Source organism: Polistes dominula, unplaced genomic scaffold, assembly GCF_049000335.1.
Source record: "Polistes dominula isolate Pdom_NZ unplaced genomic scaffold, Pdom_raw_medaka contig_82, whole genome shotgun sequence".
In the NCBI taxonomy this organism is placed as follows: domain Eukaryota; kingdom Metazoa; phylum Arthropoda; class Insecta; order Hymenoptera; family Vespidae; genus Polistes; species Polistes dominula.
This window is the reverse complement of record NW_028301046.1, coordinates 4,140,001-4,154,737: the sequence shown is the minus strand read 5'-3', so window position 1 is coordinate 4,154,737 and position 14,737 is coordinate 4,140,001. Positions and strand designations below refer to the sequence as shown.

The window sequence follows — 14,737 nt, the reverse complement described above, 5'->3', positions numbered from 1 at the left end:
TAACGTTATTCTTTATAAACGTAATGATTTCATAGAAATTTTCATGAAAATGTATTTGATTTACCCGCCAAAAAGATCGGAAATATTCGAGTAAGTTCGGAATAATTCGTTGCGCGCAGCCATCAGCGCCCAAGCGATAGAGTTGTACGGTCGAAATTGACTACCCGAGTCGGTGTATGTGATTTGTGTGTCGGTTAGAGCAAAGAAGCAAAAAAGAATTTACGAGGAATATCATAAGCAATGTAAGTATTAGAATAACCTTGTAAACATTTAGAAAAAATATAAATATAAGCATGAAAAACGTTAACGAATATCGAAACTGTTAAATTCAAATCTAACCCCAGTAAGATTACAACTGCTGTGTATTGAGCACGAAAGCACATAACTTTGAGAATCATGTTTCGTACTAAATGGTAACATTATTGTATCCGATATCTTTTAAATCTTAATTTTGATGTCTATATTTGATTCTTTGTTAGTAGACAGAAGTTATAACGATTTGATTTTGATTTGTTTCTAGCAAAGAACACGATCACTCATCGTTTTATCGGTTCTTACAAATGGAGCACAGTCATAAGAATACAGATTGCTACTTTTTTTATTATTCTACATGCAAAAAGGTAAGTTCACTTTTTCATCTTTTGTAAACTAATAATTATCATATTTGATTGTATTATAGTTAAAAAAAAAGTATTTTTTCTATTGTTGCCCCATATTGCTTAACTTTCATAAACCTCGCAAGGTTAGGTCGGCCATGTTGAAGCCATATTGTGCGATACTTCCCTTTTCACAAAATTTCTCTTCTTATATATATTTTTTTATTTATTCGATATTTAAACCAAATATACTGTTTTTCATTCGTTTATTGTAAAATCAATAGTTAAAATGTAGTGTTAAACATGATCGATTGCGATCGTTGCAGTGTATTTATTTCACGAATTATAAAGTATACTTAAATGTTGAACTATTTTATTGTTCAATTAAGAGTAGATGAAATATAATAATAATAATAGTAATAATAAAAATAATAATAATAACATTAATAATAATAACAGCAGCAATAATAATAATAATAATAATATTTACAGGAATATAGGATTTTTATAACATTTCAGATATTTAATAATAACCAATATTTTTTCTTAATGTAATATAATTGTTAGATATTGGTAAACTGTTAATTAATTCAATGATAATCATCTGACAATAAACAAACAAGATCTAGATTATCATTTTGCTTTCAGTATATAATTTTTGAGTACTGTAAGCATTTATAAATGTGTATACATATATAGGTATATATATATAAAAGATTATATATAAAAATAAGAGATATATAAATTGTATTATTGTTTAGTATTTTGTATTTCGCAGGGTGAACTCTGTCCTTTTAGACATGAACCATCAGCTTTGGGTTGCGAAACAATGTGCTCCTATTGGCAACAGGGTAATTGCCTTAACGAGCATTGTAGCTTTAGGCATATGGAATTGAAAGTAAGCATATATTCTTTTAAAATTTCCATTGTTTCATTAAGTAGTAATCGCTATTCTTCTAATACTTTTTTACCATGTATACAATATTATTAATTTGTTTGTTTGATACTTAGAAAAACCGCAAATCAATTCCATGCTATTGGGAGACGCAACCTAGCGGATGCAGGAAACCGCATTGTCCTTTTCTTCACAAGAATGTTCGAGCTATATATGATCCGATTAACCCAGTCAAAGCAACTGAGGTAACGTCAAAACCCATCAATCAGGATTGGGTAAATCGTCAAGGTGAGTCTAATGTCATATAAATATTGTGGTGATACTTATTATCTTTATAGGTTATAAATGTAGGGGTTAAGTTTAATTATATATAAATAAACTTTTAAAGATGACGCAAAATACGACACAAGCAGTGCAGAATCAGATCAAGGTAGAGGAAGCAGCGAAGCTGGCAGTTTCATTGGCAGTCCAGCTGTCGATCCTCTTATCGTCAAATTTGGAGAAGGTATGAGGCTTTACTAGCCCCCCCGTCCATCTTTCAATGTACATTATCTTACACCAGGTACTCTCTCCCTTCCATCCAGCCTGCAGACAAATTTGAATCTCCCAAACGCGCTCAGCATTCCAAACAATCTGACAATCCCGAACAACGTTCCTAATAGTCTTGGCATTCCTAGTAACATCACTGTTACAAATAATCTGAATGTACAACAGCCATCGGTACAGAATTCGCAGCCTTCTCCTTGTCATCACGCGTTAACTTATCCACATCAACCAAATTTACATTCTCATTCTCCTGGTCAATCTTTATCCCCTCTACAAAATCAACAAAATTCTTCGCTTCTTCAACAAACGTCGTTTTCACCAATACATACGCAGCAAACTCCTCAGCCTCAAACATCAAGATTCCCTTTTCCATTTGTCGGTATTACATCATATAGAAGGTTTTAAAAGCTGTTAAAGTGTATAGATAACAGCATTATGGGTCGTTTTTCTTACTCATTGGTTTAACAGCAAAATAATATTTTCTCTAATCATATAACAAATTATATCCATTGTCAGAGATTTGTGTTTTTCATTTATGAATTCATATATATATATATATATATATATATATATATATATATATATATATCAACACACACGTATACACATACACACGGAGATGGAAAACGAAATAATAATAATAATATTAATAATAAAAATAAAAGTAATAAATAATAAATATTAATAACGAGAAAATATTTTTTTGCTACCAATGATCGATATTAATATAATAATACGTAATATTCGTTTTTTCGTGGCAAAAGATAAGAAAGAATTTTGTGTCAATTCTATATGATAATTTTTCTTCATTAAGATATTATAATCAAACTAATTGATACAGAAAAACAACAATTCTAACAATTCTATCGAATTATTGATTTTTGACAAATTCTGTAAAAGCAATAGCACTTTTCTGAAAGAAAGTACAACGTTCGTAAAAGAATCGTATTGTATTGCATTAGGGCAAGCGTTCAAAGTATTTGGCGGATGTTATAGCATCAAAGTTGATGCCAATTGACGATGCCAACTCTTTGTAAACGTTTCTTAACATTTGTTTTTCATTTTGCTTTTCAATAATAAAGACCAGATTGCGCAAATTTATATTAGTACAATTAATAATAAATAATTAATAACATTAATAATAATTTTAATAATAATAATAAAAATAATAATAATATTAATATTAATAATAATAATAAAAATAAAAAAATAAAAATAATAATAATTATTATAATAATTATAATAATAATAATAATAATAATAATAATAATAATGATAATATAGTCGAAATGAAAGTTCGAAAGGGATGAATAGTACTTATTTAATGTGTACGTGTTCCAAGTGAGAGATTCTCATATCGAGGTCTTTATTATTGGGCACAATATTATAGCTCGCTGGATATAAAGTTAGTTATTTATTAATGCAATCCTCTTAGCAAATTTCTTCATATCACATTATCAAATATGGTGATTAATTTTTTTGAAATAGTAATAATAATAATAATAATAATAATTCGAAAGAGAAGTAAAGCTTAAGATATGGCGCACTTTATAACATATTATTATTATTTATCACAAAGTATGCATTATACATAACGTTTGTTAATTTTTTCATATATATTTAATTATTTGTCGAATTGATCTGAAAGATATTTGACGCAATGAAAAAATAAAAAGTAAACATAGAGAAGCGAAATGAAAATGAAGTTAAATTAAATAAATGAGATCGTCATCTATTAATTATTATGCTAATTACGAGGAAGAGGAAAAACACGCAACATTTAGATAACTTCCATTTAAATTTGGCTTTTTAAAATGAGAAACACATATATATATATAGTACGAATTGGCACTGTTCTTAACGTTTTCTTGTTCGGGAATGTAGTAGTTATTCGGTTAATGTAGCATCTAAAGCAAAAAAATTATTTATATTTTAATATTTGCGCGAGAGTTAAATTTTGTCGATTGTAAAAGTAAAAGTAAAGTTAAAGATAAAGATAAAGTAAAAGTAAAAGTAAAGGAAAAAAAAAGTTATGAAAGAAAGAAAGAAAGAAAGAAAGATAGAGAAATAGAAAGATAGAATGAAAGAAAGAAGGAAAGAAAAAAAAGAAAGTTGTAAAAAAATGGTAGACGCAAAAGAAAAGAAAAGAATAAAGTAAGGAAGATTTATTATTATTATTATGAGTATCCACGAATAATAATACGAAAGATGAAATCACGCACCACTTTTTAGGCAGCGCGCTTGCATATTTTCCAAAAAAAAAAGATGAACTGTAGAAATAACTATGAATTTTTCCAGGGGCTGCTATATCTAAACTTTGCCTGTAGCCCTCTAAATCGCCTATGGCTATCTTTCTCCAGCTGTATGTGCAGTGCGATGAAGCTTCGAACCGAATAAATCCTCAGTGGTGTGTGTAATAGATACAAAACAAATTATTATAATAATAAGAAGAAAATAAAAAAAAAAATAAAACAGTAAAAACCTGCAGGTTAAAGCGCTACTACTATATGCGGTCTCTCTTCATCGCGCTGTAAAATAAAAAAAAATAAAAAAAATATATATAAAATAAAATTAAGAATAGATGCATATATTGAACAAAAAAAAAAAAAATAAAAAAAAAAAAATAATAAAAAAAAAAAAAAATAAGAACAAATTTGTTTGTACTCTGAATGAAGAGAAGAAGATAGCTATGGGTCGTCGCTTTGCCACGCATACATGTTGACCTAAGAAAAAAAAAAGTATATATATATACATACATACATATACGTATAAATATGTATGTATATATGTATAAATTGAAATAATAAAAAAAAAAAAAACAAAACCAAACAAAAATGAAAAAAAAAAATAACATAATGATTAAACAAAAGAACAAAAAAAAAAAAGAATGGTTTAATAACAACAACAACACCATGAAATTATTAAAACACACTCTTTATCTGCCGTGTTGTACGATATAAAAAAGAAACTTAAACAAATCATTCGTCATCAAGGCTAATAGTCGTCAGCCTATTATAATATATAATATAAATAGTATTCGATTATCACACCTCTCCTTTAAAAAAAATATTCATGGCAAATTGAGAGTGAATGATTCAACTTGAGGCTCCTTTACGTTCATGTTCTACAGAACAGTATAGTATATGTAATTTCTAATAAGATTTGTGTACTATATCGGTTAGATTTCCCATTATTTAATATGGGATATAGCTCTATGCTGGAGGCACGATATACTAGAAAGAACGTTTAGGAGGAAAAATCATTGTCTTATTCGTATTTACATATTTTCCACGTAGAAAAAAAAAACATAGAGAGAGAGAGAGAGAGAAAGAGAGAGAAAGCGTATATGATTGAATGAATGAAAGTTAAAAAGAAAGAAAGGAATAAACAAAATGAAAAATTTACTAAAAATTGAATGAAAGAAAATAATGAAGAAATATTAAACAAAAATAATTTTACACGAGCGTAGTATTATTATATATACATGGAAATACGTTCGAATAAACATAAGAAATTGGATTCGTTGCATTATTCTTTCTTTCTTTTTAATTCTTCTTAATATTATTATGTATTATATATTTATTTATTTTTCTTCTTTTCTTTTTTTTTAAATTATGTTAATAATTTAGGCCGGCTACGTGCCTCTGGCTGGCGCTAAGTGCAATGACGGATAAAAAATGATAAAAAAATTATGATCGAATATTTGATTCAATATATATGTATGGATGCGCTAATAATAAGCGCGTATATATATAATAATACATCTTACGATATGCATAACGAAAAACTGCATTTATTGTATGAAATATTGTGTGTAACACGTTAGAGAGTAGAGAGAGAGAGAGAGAGAGATAAATAAAGAGAAAGAGGAAGAAAAACAAAAAAGAAAGAATTTGGTAAAGAGGAGGCATGCATAATAGGAAAGAAAAAAAGAGATAGAAAAAGAAAACAGGATATCGGCGATATGGTGGTGGGATTGGGGGTGAAATAGAGAAAGAGAAAGAGAGAATGAATTTATGGGATTGCTTGAAAAGAAATATGGAAAGGATAGGAGTATAACGAATGTAGGAAAAAGGAAATTAAAAATAAACAAACAAAAAAAAAATAAAAAATAAAAAAAAATAAAAAATATAAATAAGAGTTGATGAGTGAGAGGGAGAGAAAGAGAGACAGACAGACAGAGACAGACAGAGACAGACAGAGAGAAAGAGAGAAAGAGAAAACAAGAGATATATATATACATAAACACACACATAAAATTGATATACGTTTCACGAACGAATTCATTTGTAGAATATAAGTAGGTATGCGATATTGCAGGTGGTACGCGTATACATACATACACACAAACATAAATACATACATACATACATACATACATCTTCTACATACATAAAAAAATACGCATATTAATACACATATACATATAATTACATATACATATACGAATCGTCGTGGTGATGTCGGTCGTGTCGTCCCAGCCTTAATTTTTAACGCGTGCGCGAATAATATATGCCTTCATATGTTTTGGCTTTTCACACGAATTTACGAGTTTTTAACGGCATGGGATTTAAATAATGTTAAATAATAAACGTTCTCTCCATATACATATACACGCACACGCACATATAAATATATATATATATAGAGAGAGAGAGAGAGAAAGAGAAAGAGAGAAAAAAAAAGAGAGAGAGAAAGAGCGAATATTCGCGCCAGTGATTCAAATTCGGCACAAAACGCGGTTTTGTTTAAATTCTACGGCGCGAAATAATTTCAACGCGGTTGTACATTTATCGTTGTGTGTGAGGTATTATAGTGGATGGTGGTGGTAATGGTGATGGTAATTGTTGTTTGGTGACGATTATGGTGGTGATGGGTAATAGTGGGAAAGAATAAAAAATGTCGAATAGAGATGAGAGGGATAAACCGCAATTATTTATATACATATATATGAGTACGAGGACGATAATAGATTAGATGAAACATTGAAAGGAAATAAATGAAAAGATGTCAGATAATATAATAACTAAAATACTTTCATTTTATTGAGAGATTAGAAAGTTTATAGAAAAATCTTGGTGCTCAAATGAAAATACAAAATTCTACTCTTCTTTCTCTTTCTATCTCTTTCTCTCTCTCTCTCTCTCTCTCTTTCTCTCTTTCTTTCTTTATTTTTTTTTCTTTCTCTCTCTATCTTTTCCTCTCTCTCTCTCTCTTTCCCTCTCTCTCTCTCTCTCTCTTTCTTTCTTTCTCTCTTTTATTCTCGAAATATCTCTCGAGAGTATCGAACCGGCTATTTTTATATACTCGCGATACTTTTTCACTCATTAATGAGTCGAGATCCGCGTCTTAACGAAATGATAATTATGATGATGATAATTTCTTTGATCTACTGTAAAACATGAAGATAAAAAAAAAAAAGAAAAAAAAAGAAAAGAAAAAGAAAACTAAATTTGAGATCGTGAAAAATCGAATTAAAAATTTCAAATTCGTGGGTAGGTGGTCGAGTGTAATAAAGTGACGCGAGATCTAGGAAGTGATTTATTTATGCGAGATTAATGATAACAAATGATTTTTTTTTTTTTTTATATAAAAATATCCAAAGTTTGGTGTGTAGTAACGTAATTGTAATTATTTTTTTTTTCTTTCTGTATATAATTTTCGTTATTGCTGTTGTTTTTTTCTTCTTTTTTTCTTCTTTTTTTTTTTTTTCAATTATTGTTATCGTCATCGTTTACAATGAATTTTTTCTTTTTTTCTTGTTTTGTTTCTTTCATTTTCCTGTTTTTTTTTTTTTTTTTTTTTTTTTTTAACTTCGCTTTGAGCATTAAGTAGCTAAAAATGGATGTGTCGGATATTTGAGAAAAGGCAATAGGTACACCAAAATCGTCCCCTTTCTATATTTCATTTAAATAATTCTCTTTAATGTTGTTATTTTTTTCTCTTTGTTTCTTTCTCTCTTTTCTATTTTTTATTTTTATCTCTCAAATCCACACACATTCTAACAAATAAACCAATACCTTTCATTTCTTTCATCTTCATCTTTATTTTCTTTTTTCTTTTTCGTTTCTTTGAATTCTTCTTCTTCCTCTTCTTCTTCTTCTTCTTCCTTCTTTCTTTGATTCTTCTCTCTATTTAATTTCGATTACGAAAGCAAATAATTAATGAAAAAAAAAAATAAACTAAAATAAAAAAAAAAAAAAATAAACAAACAAAACAAAACGAAAAAAAAAAGGAAGAAATGAATTATTAAAGAGAGGGGGGACGCGATTTTGAAAATAATGCTTAGAAGTGCCACGAATGAAGTGATAGAGGAAAGAATACAAGAAAAAAAATTATATGTTATATATAAAATTTACAAAATATATAAATATATAATAAAGTATGTACGTATATGTATATATACATATGTATTTATATATACATACACATATATGTATATATATACATGCACACGATTGATATCTATATATAGTTATAATATTACCGTGAAAATAAGGTGGTAAACTTATCGATTGTACAAGATTACTAAAAAATGGACACACATTAACACACATGTAGCGGATGTTTCGATAATATTTCAAATAATACACATCTGCGAATCCGTCTTGGGTCAATAGGGGCGGGTTGGTGGTTTAACGTAGGTGGGTGAGGGATAATCGAGACGGTTTTCATTTCTTTCTTGTGTGCACCCCATATAATATTTATATATTATATATAAAATATAGGTAGGTGGGTAGGGGGAAGAGTAGGGGTGGGATATAGAGGTGGTAAGAAGTGAGAGGATGGATATATATATACACACATTGGTTGCGAATATTTGACCAATTGTGTATAATATGTAGTAGTAATACACACTATACGTTCGAAACTATTATTATATTAACTATCGCGTCGTTGCGTTATCAGAAATTACGCGAGCATTTGAAATTAACGTACTTTCAAAGAAATAATAAAATGCGCGATTAAGTAAGGACCACCTCGAAAACAACGCGTTTTCATCACGAAAAGAACAAGAGAAAAAATCCAAGTAAAAATCCCTATATGGGTGGGGGTGGTTGGTTGGTGGTGGCGGGTGGGGGTGTTAGGCGCGTTTCAAAGTTTCTTCTTCTTCGATTTCAACGTGTTCTTTTCTTCAAAATCGAAAAAAAAAATAAATAATAAAAAAAAAAATTAATAAAAATATAGCGCTCATGTGCGTTATGCGAAAGAAAAGAAAAAAAAAAGGCAGAAAAAAATAGACATAATTGATATTTTGATAGATTGAAGAATTACTACTACTACTTCTTCTTCTTCTTCTTCTTCTTCTTCTTAATTTGTTCATTTACTTGTTTAATAGGTTGTACTAAAGGTGTTCTTACTAATTTTGCCTTTAACTTTCTCCATTTTTTTTTATTTGTAGTATAATATTTTCTTGCAATTTTTTTTCTTTATCTGATAATGAATCTAGATTTGCAGAATTTATTAATAACTTTGATTTATCTATTTGGTTTTGTCATTTACAAATAAAATGGGAGCTGTTTTTTGAGCTATATATTAGTGGATTTATATTACCAACTTCAATTTTCTGTTTCGAAAATGACATTGCTGATGCGTTTTCTTCGTTACTCCTTCTATTTGGTAAATACTTTAAATTTGAATCTGAATTAATATCACAAAGAGTTAAATCCACAGTAGATAGATTTTTGTCTTCTGAACGACTAAAATCAATTTTAGATAATTCATTGTCTTGTAAATTAGTATTTCTTTTTTCTTTTTTATTAACCAACTTTTGTTCTGAATTTTCATATTCATTAGTATCATTAATGTCATCATAATCATTAAGGGGGATTAATACCACTATAGAATTTTCAAAAAATCCATTTTTTTTTTCTTTTAGCTTAAAGTTTACTTTAGACATCTAAAAACAATATGCACATGGTTCCGAAGCAAAAAACAAATTTTTAACATGGCGAAATCTTATTTTTACGAAGCGCCTCAATATGCGAAACTTTTATTCGAAAATTTTTAAAATTGGACGGACTCAAAATTCGAGCATCATTTAACCGATTGACTTGAAATTTTAAAGATTGTAAATATTATTGACTTTTTATTTTGAATTAGATAACTTTTTATCAGTATCACTAATATTTTCATTCATATGAATAAAATATAAAATGCTGTTTTAAATTTGTCTTTTTTCTGTTGACATTAGTTGATGTAGAAATTTAAGTCCATTGATTTTTTTTTCTACTGATGTTGATTCCTCTTCGTCACTATTTAAAATTATAATAGTTTCTTTTCTACGCCAAGGTGTTATAATATTAGTGTCATTATTTAAAATAACAGATGAATCATTTTTATTCAAACTGGTGGAAGTATTATTCAACATTTCAATAAATTATTATAATCAATTATTTAAAAATCATATAAAACGTATTGTTTTGAAGAATTTCTTATCAGAGAATCAAAAGGAAGAAAGAAAGAAAGAAAGAAAGAAAGAAAGAAAGAAAGAAAGAAAGAAAGAAAGTAGAACAAAAAGAGAGAAAATAAAATAATGATAAGGGGGATAAAAAAAATAAATAAATAAAAAAAAAAAAAAAGATCAATAAAAACTCTCAACGTGTATGATGTATCGTAGTCCAACGTCCGTTCTAATTCTAATATCTAAAATAAGAGTTATTATTTATTTCATTTTTTAAATAATATTATCTTTCAATTACGATCGAACGTACGTTACGATATATATATATATATCGATTTATATGCGTTCATCAAATTTTGTTTTTCTCGATACATGTGCTATATAATATGAGTTTTCTTTTCTAATATTCTTCCTATTTTTTATTTCTAATTTTTTTGTTTTTTTGTTGTTGTTGTTGAACTTTGTTAAACTTGTCGATTTTCTTCCAACTTTATCGAAAAATCGTATCAATATATATATATAATTTTTTTTCTAATATCTTGTAATCATTAATCATTCTTTATGTATCATGTAATACGATGATTCGATCAAATATTTTGGGGAGGGTAGGGAAAATTAGAATTAACAATAATGTGATTTGTTTTTCCATTGAGAAGTTTCAATTTTTAGGAATATATAATTTATATTTCTAATTGTAACAATTAATAAGTGTATTAGATCAAACGATTATTGTGTATCTTCTTCGTAAAAGACACTTCAGATATATTTTCTACATTTACAAATATGTATAATGAAAATTAAACAAAAAGAAAGAGAAGTGAAGGAGAGAGCAGTATATGTTGCTGGAATGCAGTTTAAAAAATTAGGTTTTTTTTGTTTGTTTATTTTATTTTTTTTTCACGCACTTATTCATTTTGTTTATCATTGTCGTTAAAATTCATCATTGTTAGAAATTTTTAATTAGTTGTTTTTCTACTTTTTTTTTCTTCTCGAATATTATTGTTGGAAATTATGGTTACGATTATTATTATTATTATTATCATTACATATTGATTATTAATAATGTGGTATTATTATTATTATTATTACTATTTTTATTATTATTATGGTATTATTTTTATTGTTATTATTATTATTAATATTATTATTATGATTATTATCAGAAATATCATTATTGTTATTAAAAAATTAGTATTTTTGGCAGTTTATTATAATCGCTGTCAATGAGTAAATTAGACGAATGATCGGTGTACTATAATTAGTACATTATAATTATTGTTATTATATATAATTATTATAGGCTAATCCCCGACGAGATGTGTTATAAAATAATTTAATTTCTTAACGATTACAATAAAACAATAACAATTAACATTAAAACAATAAAAAAAAAAAGAAAAAAATAAATGTTCGTAACGCGTCGGCGCTGTTTGTTAGTTTGGAAGATACAAAATTTGGCTTACAATGAAATTACAAAAAAACAAGCAAATAATCAAAGAATTGGAATAATAATATGATGATTAAAAAAATAAAATAAAATAGAATAAAACGTAAAAAAAAAAAAAAAAAAGAATTGAAATAAAATGTCGCTTTTGTTCAATTATCTCGATATTTGATAATTATCTAATATAATTATGTCGTCTTATTGCAAACGTCGTTATCGTTTTAATGTCAATTTTAAAAAGTTCGTTTAAACGTAAAATACTTTCTTTATTGTTTGTTATGATTTATTTTCTATTTTTCTCACTTTCTTTATTTCTCTTTCTCTCTTTTTACTTGATTTCTTTTCTCCTTTCTTTCTATTTCTCTCTCTCTTTCTTTCTCTTTTAGCACAAGATAGAAATTAGCAGAAGAAGATAATAATGAATAAATTAACCATTTCGATTGTTCTTCAACGGATTAATTATTTTATCTTCGATATTCTCGATGGATGAAATCATTTTGTTTCGAATTCGTTCGTTTAATGTCGCAAATTTAAAATATATTTGCAATGATACGATTTACGATTTCAAAATAAAAGAATAAGAAGAAGAACTTTAACAACAACAATAATAAAATAATAATAATAATAATAATAATAATAATAATAATAATAGTAATAATAATGATAATGATAATAATAATATTAATAACAATAATAATAATAGTACTACTAATATATTACGCAAAAGAAAATCGACAATCGATTATTCGTTATTGATATAAATTTCGTTTGTTTTTTTTCTTCTTTTTTTCGTTGAAATTATTTATATATAAATTTATATATAAATAATGTGTTTTTTTGTTGTTGTTCACACGACTACATATAAATATATATATATATATATATATATATATTTTATATTTATACTAGTTCTCACTTTGTGTTCTCTCTTCTTCTTCTTCTTCTTCTTCTTCAAATTTTGATATCTTAAATCTTCTTATAATTAATCTATTATCAATCATTGTTTTCTTAAATTCTCTGCGTCTGTTAAAAAAAGGAAATATATTTAATAATAATCGATGCCTACGATCATGCGAAAAAAAAAAGAAGAAGATTTTTTTTTGTGCAGCTCACGCGACTACGAACGCACCTGTTCGCGAAAATGTTGATTGGTGGTTCATATTCTCAACGAGATGAACGTGTGTGTGTGTATGTGTATGTGTGGAGAGTGTATATTCTCGTGTTGTTGTTGCGTTTTCTTCTTCTTATTCTACTACTACTACTACTACTACTATTACTACTATTACTACTATTACTACGACTATTTTATTATAATTCGGTGCGAGCATTCTAATATATGATATATTATTTGTTTAATTAATTAATCGATAAACATGATGGTAACGTGTGCGAGTCAAACGAGAGTACGTTGCCTATTATTTCGCAAGTAGAGCACGAGATGAAGAAACCAAAAAATAATAATAAAAAAAAAGAAAAAAAAAAGAAAGAAGAAAATAGACAAATGAATGAATTATGAAAGAAAGAAAAAAAAATAATTATAACGAGATGTAATAATAATACAAAAAAAAAAAAAGAAAAAAAATAGGTAAAATAATTTTCTCTCTCAAAATAAAAAAAAAAAAAAAAAAAAACGAAAGACGAAACAAAACGGCGAAAGAAAAAAGAAAAAAAAAACTAAATAAATAAATTAAATAAATAAATACAGAAAAAATATGTGGCGGAAAAAAAAATTGATCGGAGTGCGTTCGTCGTCGCGTCGGCTTTCTTTGAATGGAAAAATAAAATAAAAAAAAAAAAAAAAAGTAATAAAAAAGGAGTACGTAAGAAATAATTCTTAATCTCGTACGTATATACATGTACGTGCATATATATAAATATATGGTATATATACATTTTTTTTATATGTATATATACGTGTGCATGTATATGTATAATACGAACGTATGTCGCGCGGGATATGAGAGATGGCGTGAGAAAGAGGAAAGAAAAAAAAATAATAAGATAGAATGATATAAAGACGTAAATAACAAGATTTAAACAAAAATAATAATAATGATAATGATAATGAAAATGAAAATGAAAAAAAAAACACTAATAATTAAAAAGAAAAAAAGCGACACTCCCACTCTCTGTGCCCTTTTTTCCTAGTGAAAAAACACAACACATACACATATACATATATACATATATACATATATACATACACGCATCATCATACATAATAATATATATATATAAATACACACACGCACACACACACATACAACCGAAATATGGGTTTAATTAAACGTATAGAGAGAAAAGAATTATAATGCTAAAAAAAATACACACGATGCGCTATTATTATATGAATCGATGTAAGCGAAAAATGAAAATTAATACTTTTCATTGAGATGGTATTTGGATTTCAATAAACTTGGTACCTCGAAAGAAAATAACACCGAGCAGTATATATATATGTATATGTATGTATATACATATATAAAAGTTGGTTAATTATCAGCGATTATATTACGATATACATATATTACAGCAATTATTATTATTATTGTAATATTAATAACACTTATAAAATATTTTTTTCTTACGATATAATATGTATTAGTTATTGTGACGGTTAATTGTTTAAAAAAAAAAATTGATCTTACGATTTATTTTATTAATAAATTATTTGATAAAATGAAATAAAATATAAATATATATATTTAATAATTTATATTCATTAATATATATTTTATTAATTATATTATAATTATTAATGATATATATAATATTATATTATATAATTATAATTATAATATAATATAAATTATATTAAATATAAATTATAAATATATATAATAAATATAATA

The 14,737-nt window shown here is 26.5% G+C and overlaps 1 protein-coding gene across 1 annotated transcript in view; it reads left to right on the top strand.

Annotated features, from left to right (window-relative positions):
* Positions 1–107: 107 nt before the first annotated feature.
* Positions 108–14,737, top strand: part of LOC107074618 (uncharacterized) — a 19,350-nt gene continuing 4,720 nt past the window's right edge. Inside the window, exons 1-5 of the mRNA XM_015336218.2 lie at positions 108–242; positions 521–620; positions 1,375–1,494; positions 1,608–1,779; positions 1,880–1,996. Coding sequence (XP_015191704.1) covers positions 561–620; positions 1,375–1,494; positions 1,608–1,779; positions 1,880–1,996 — 469 coding nt within the window. The 5' untranslated portion in view covers positions 108–242; positions 521–560. The remainder of the gene's footprint in view (positions 243–520; positions 621–1,374; positions 1,495–1,607; positions 1,780–1,879; positions 1,997–14,737) is intronic.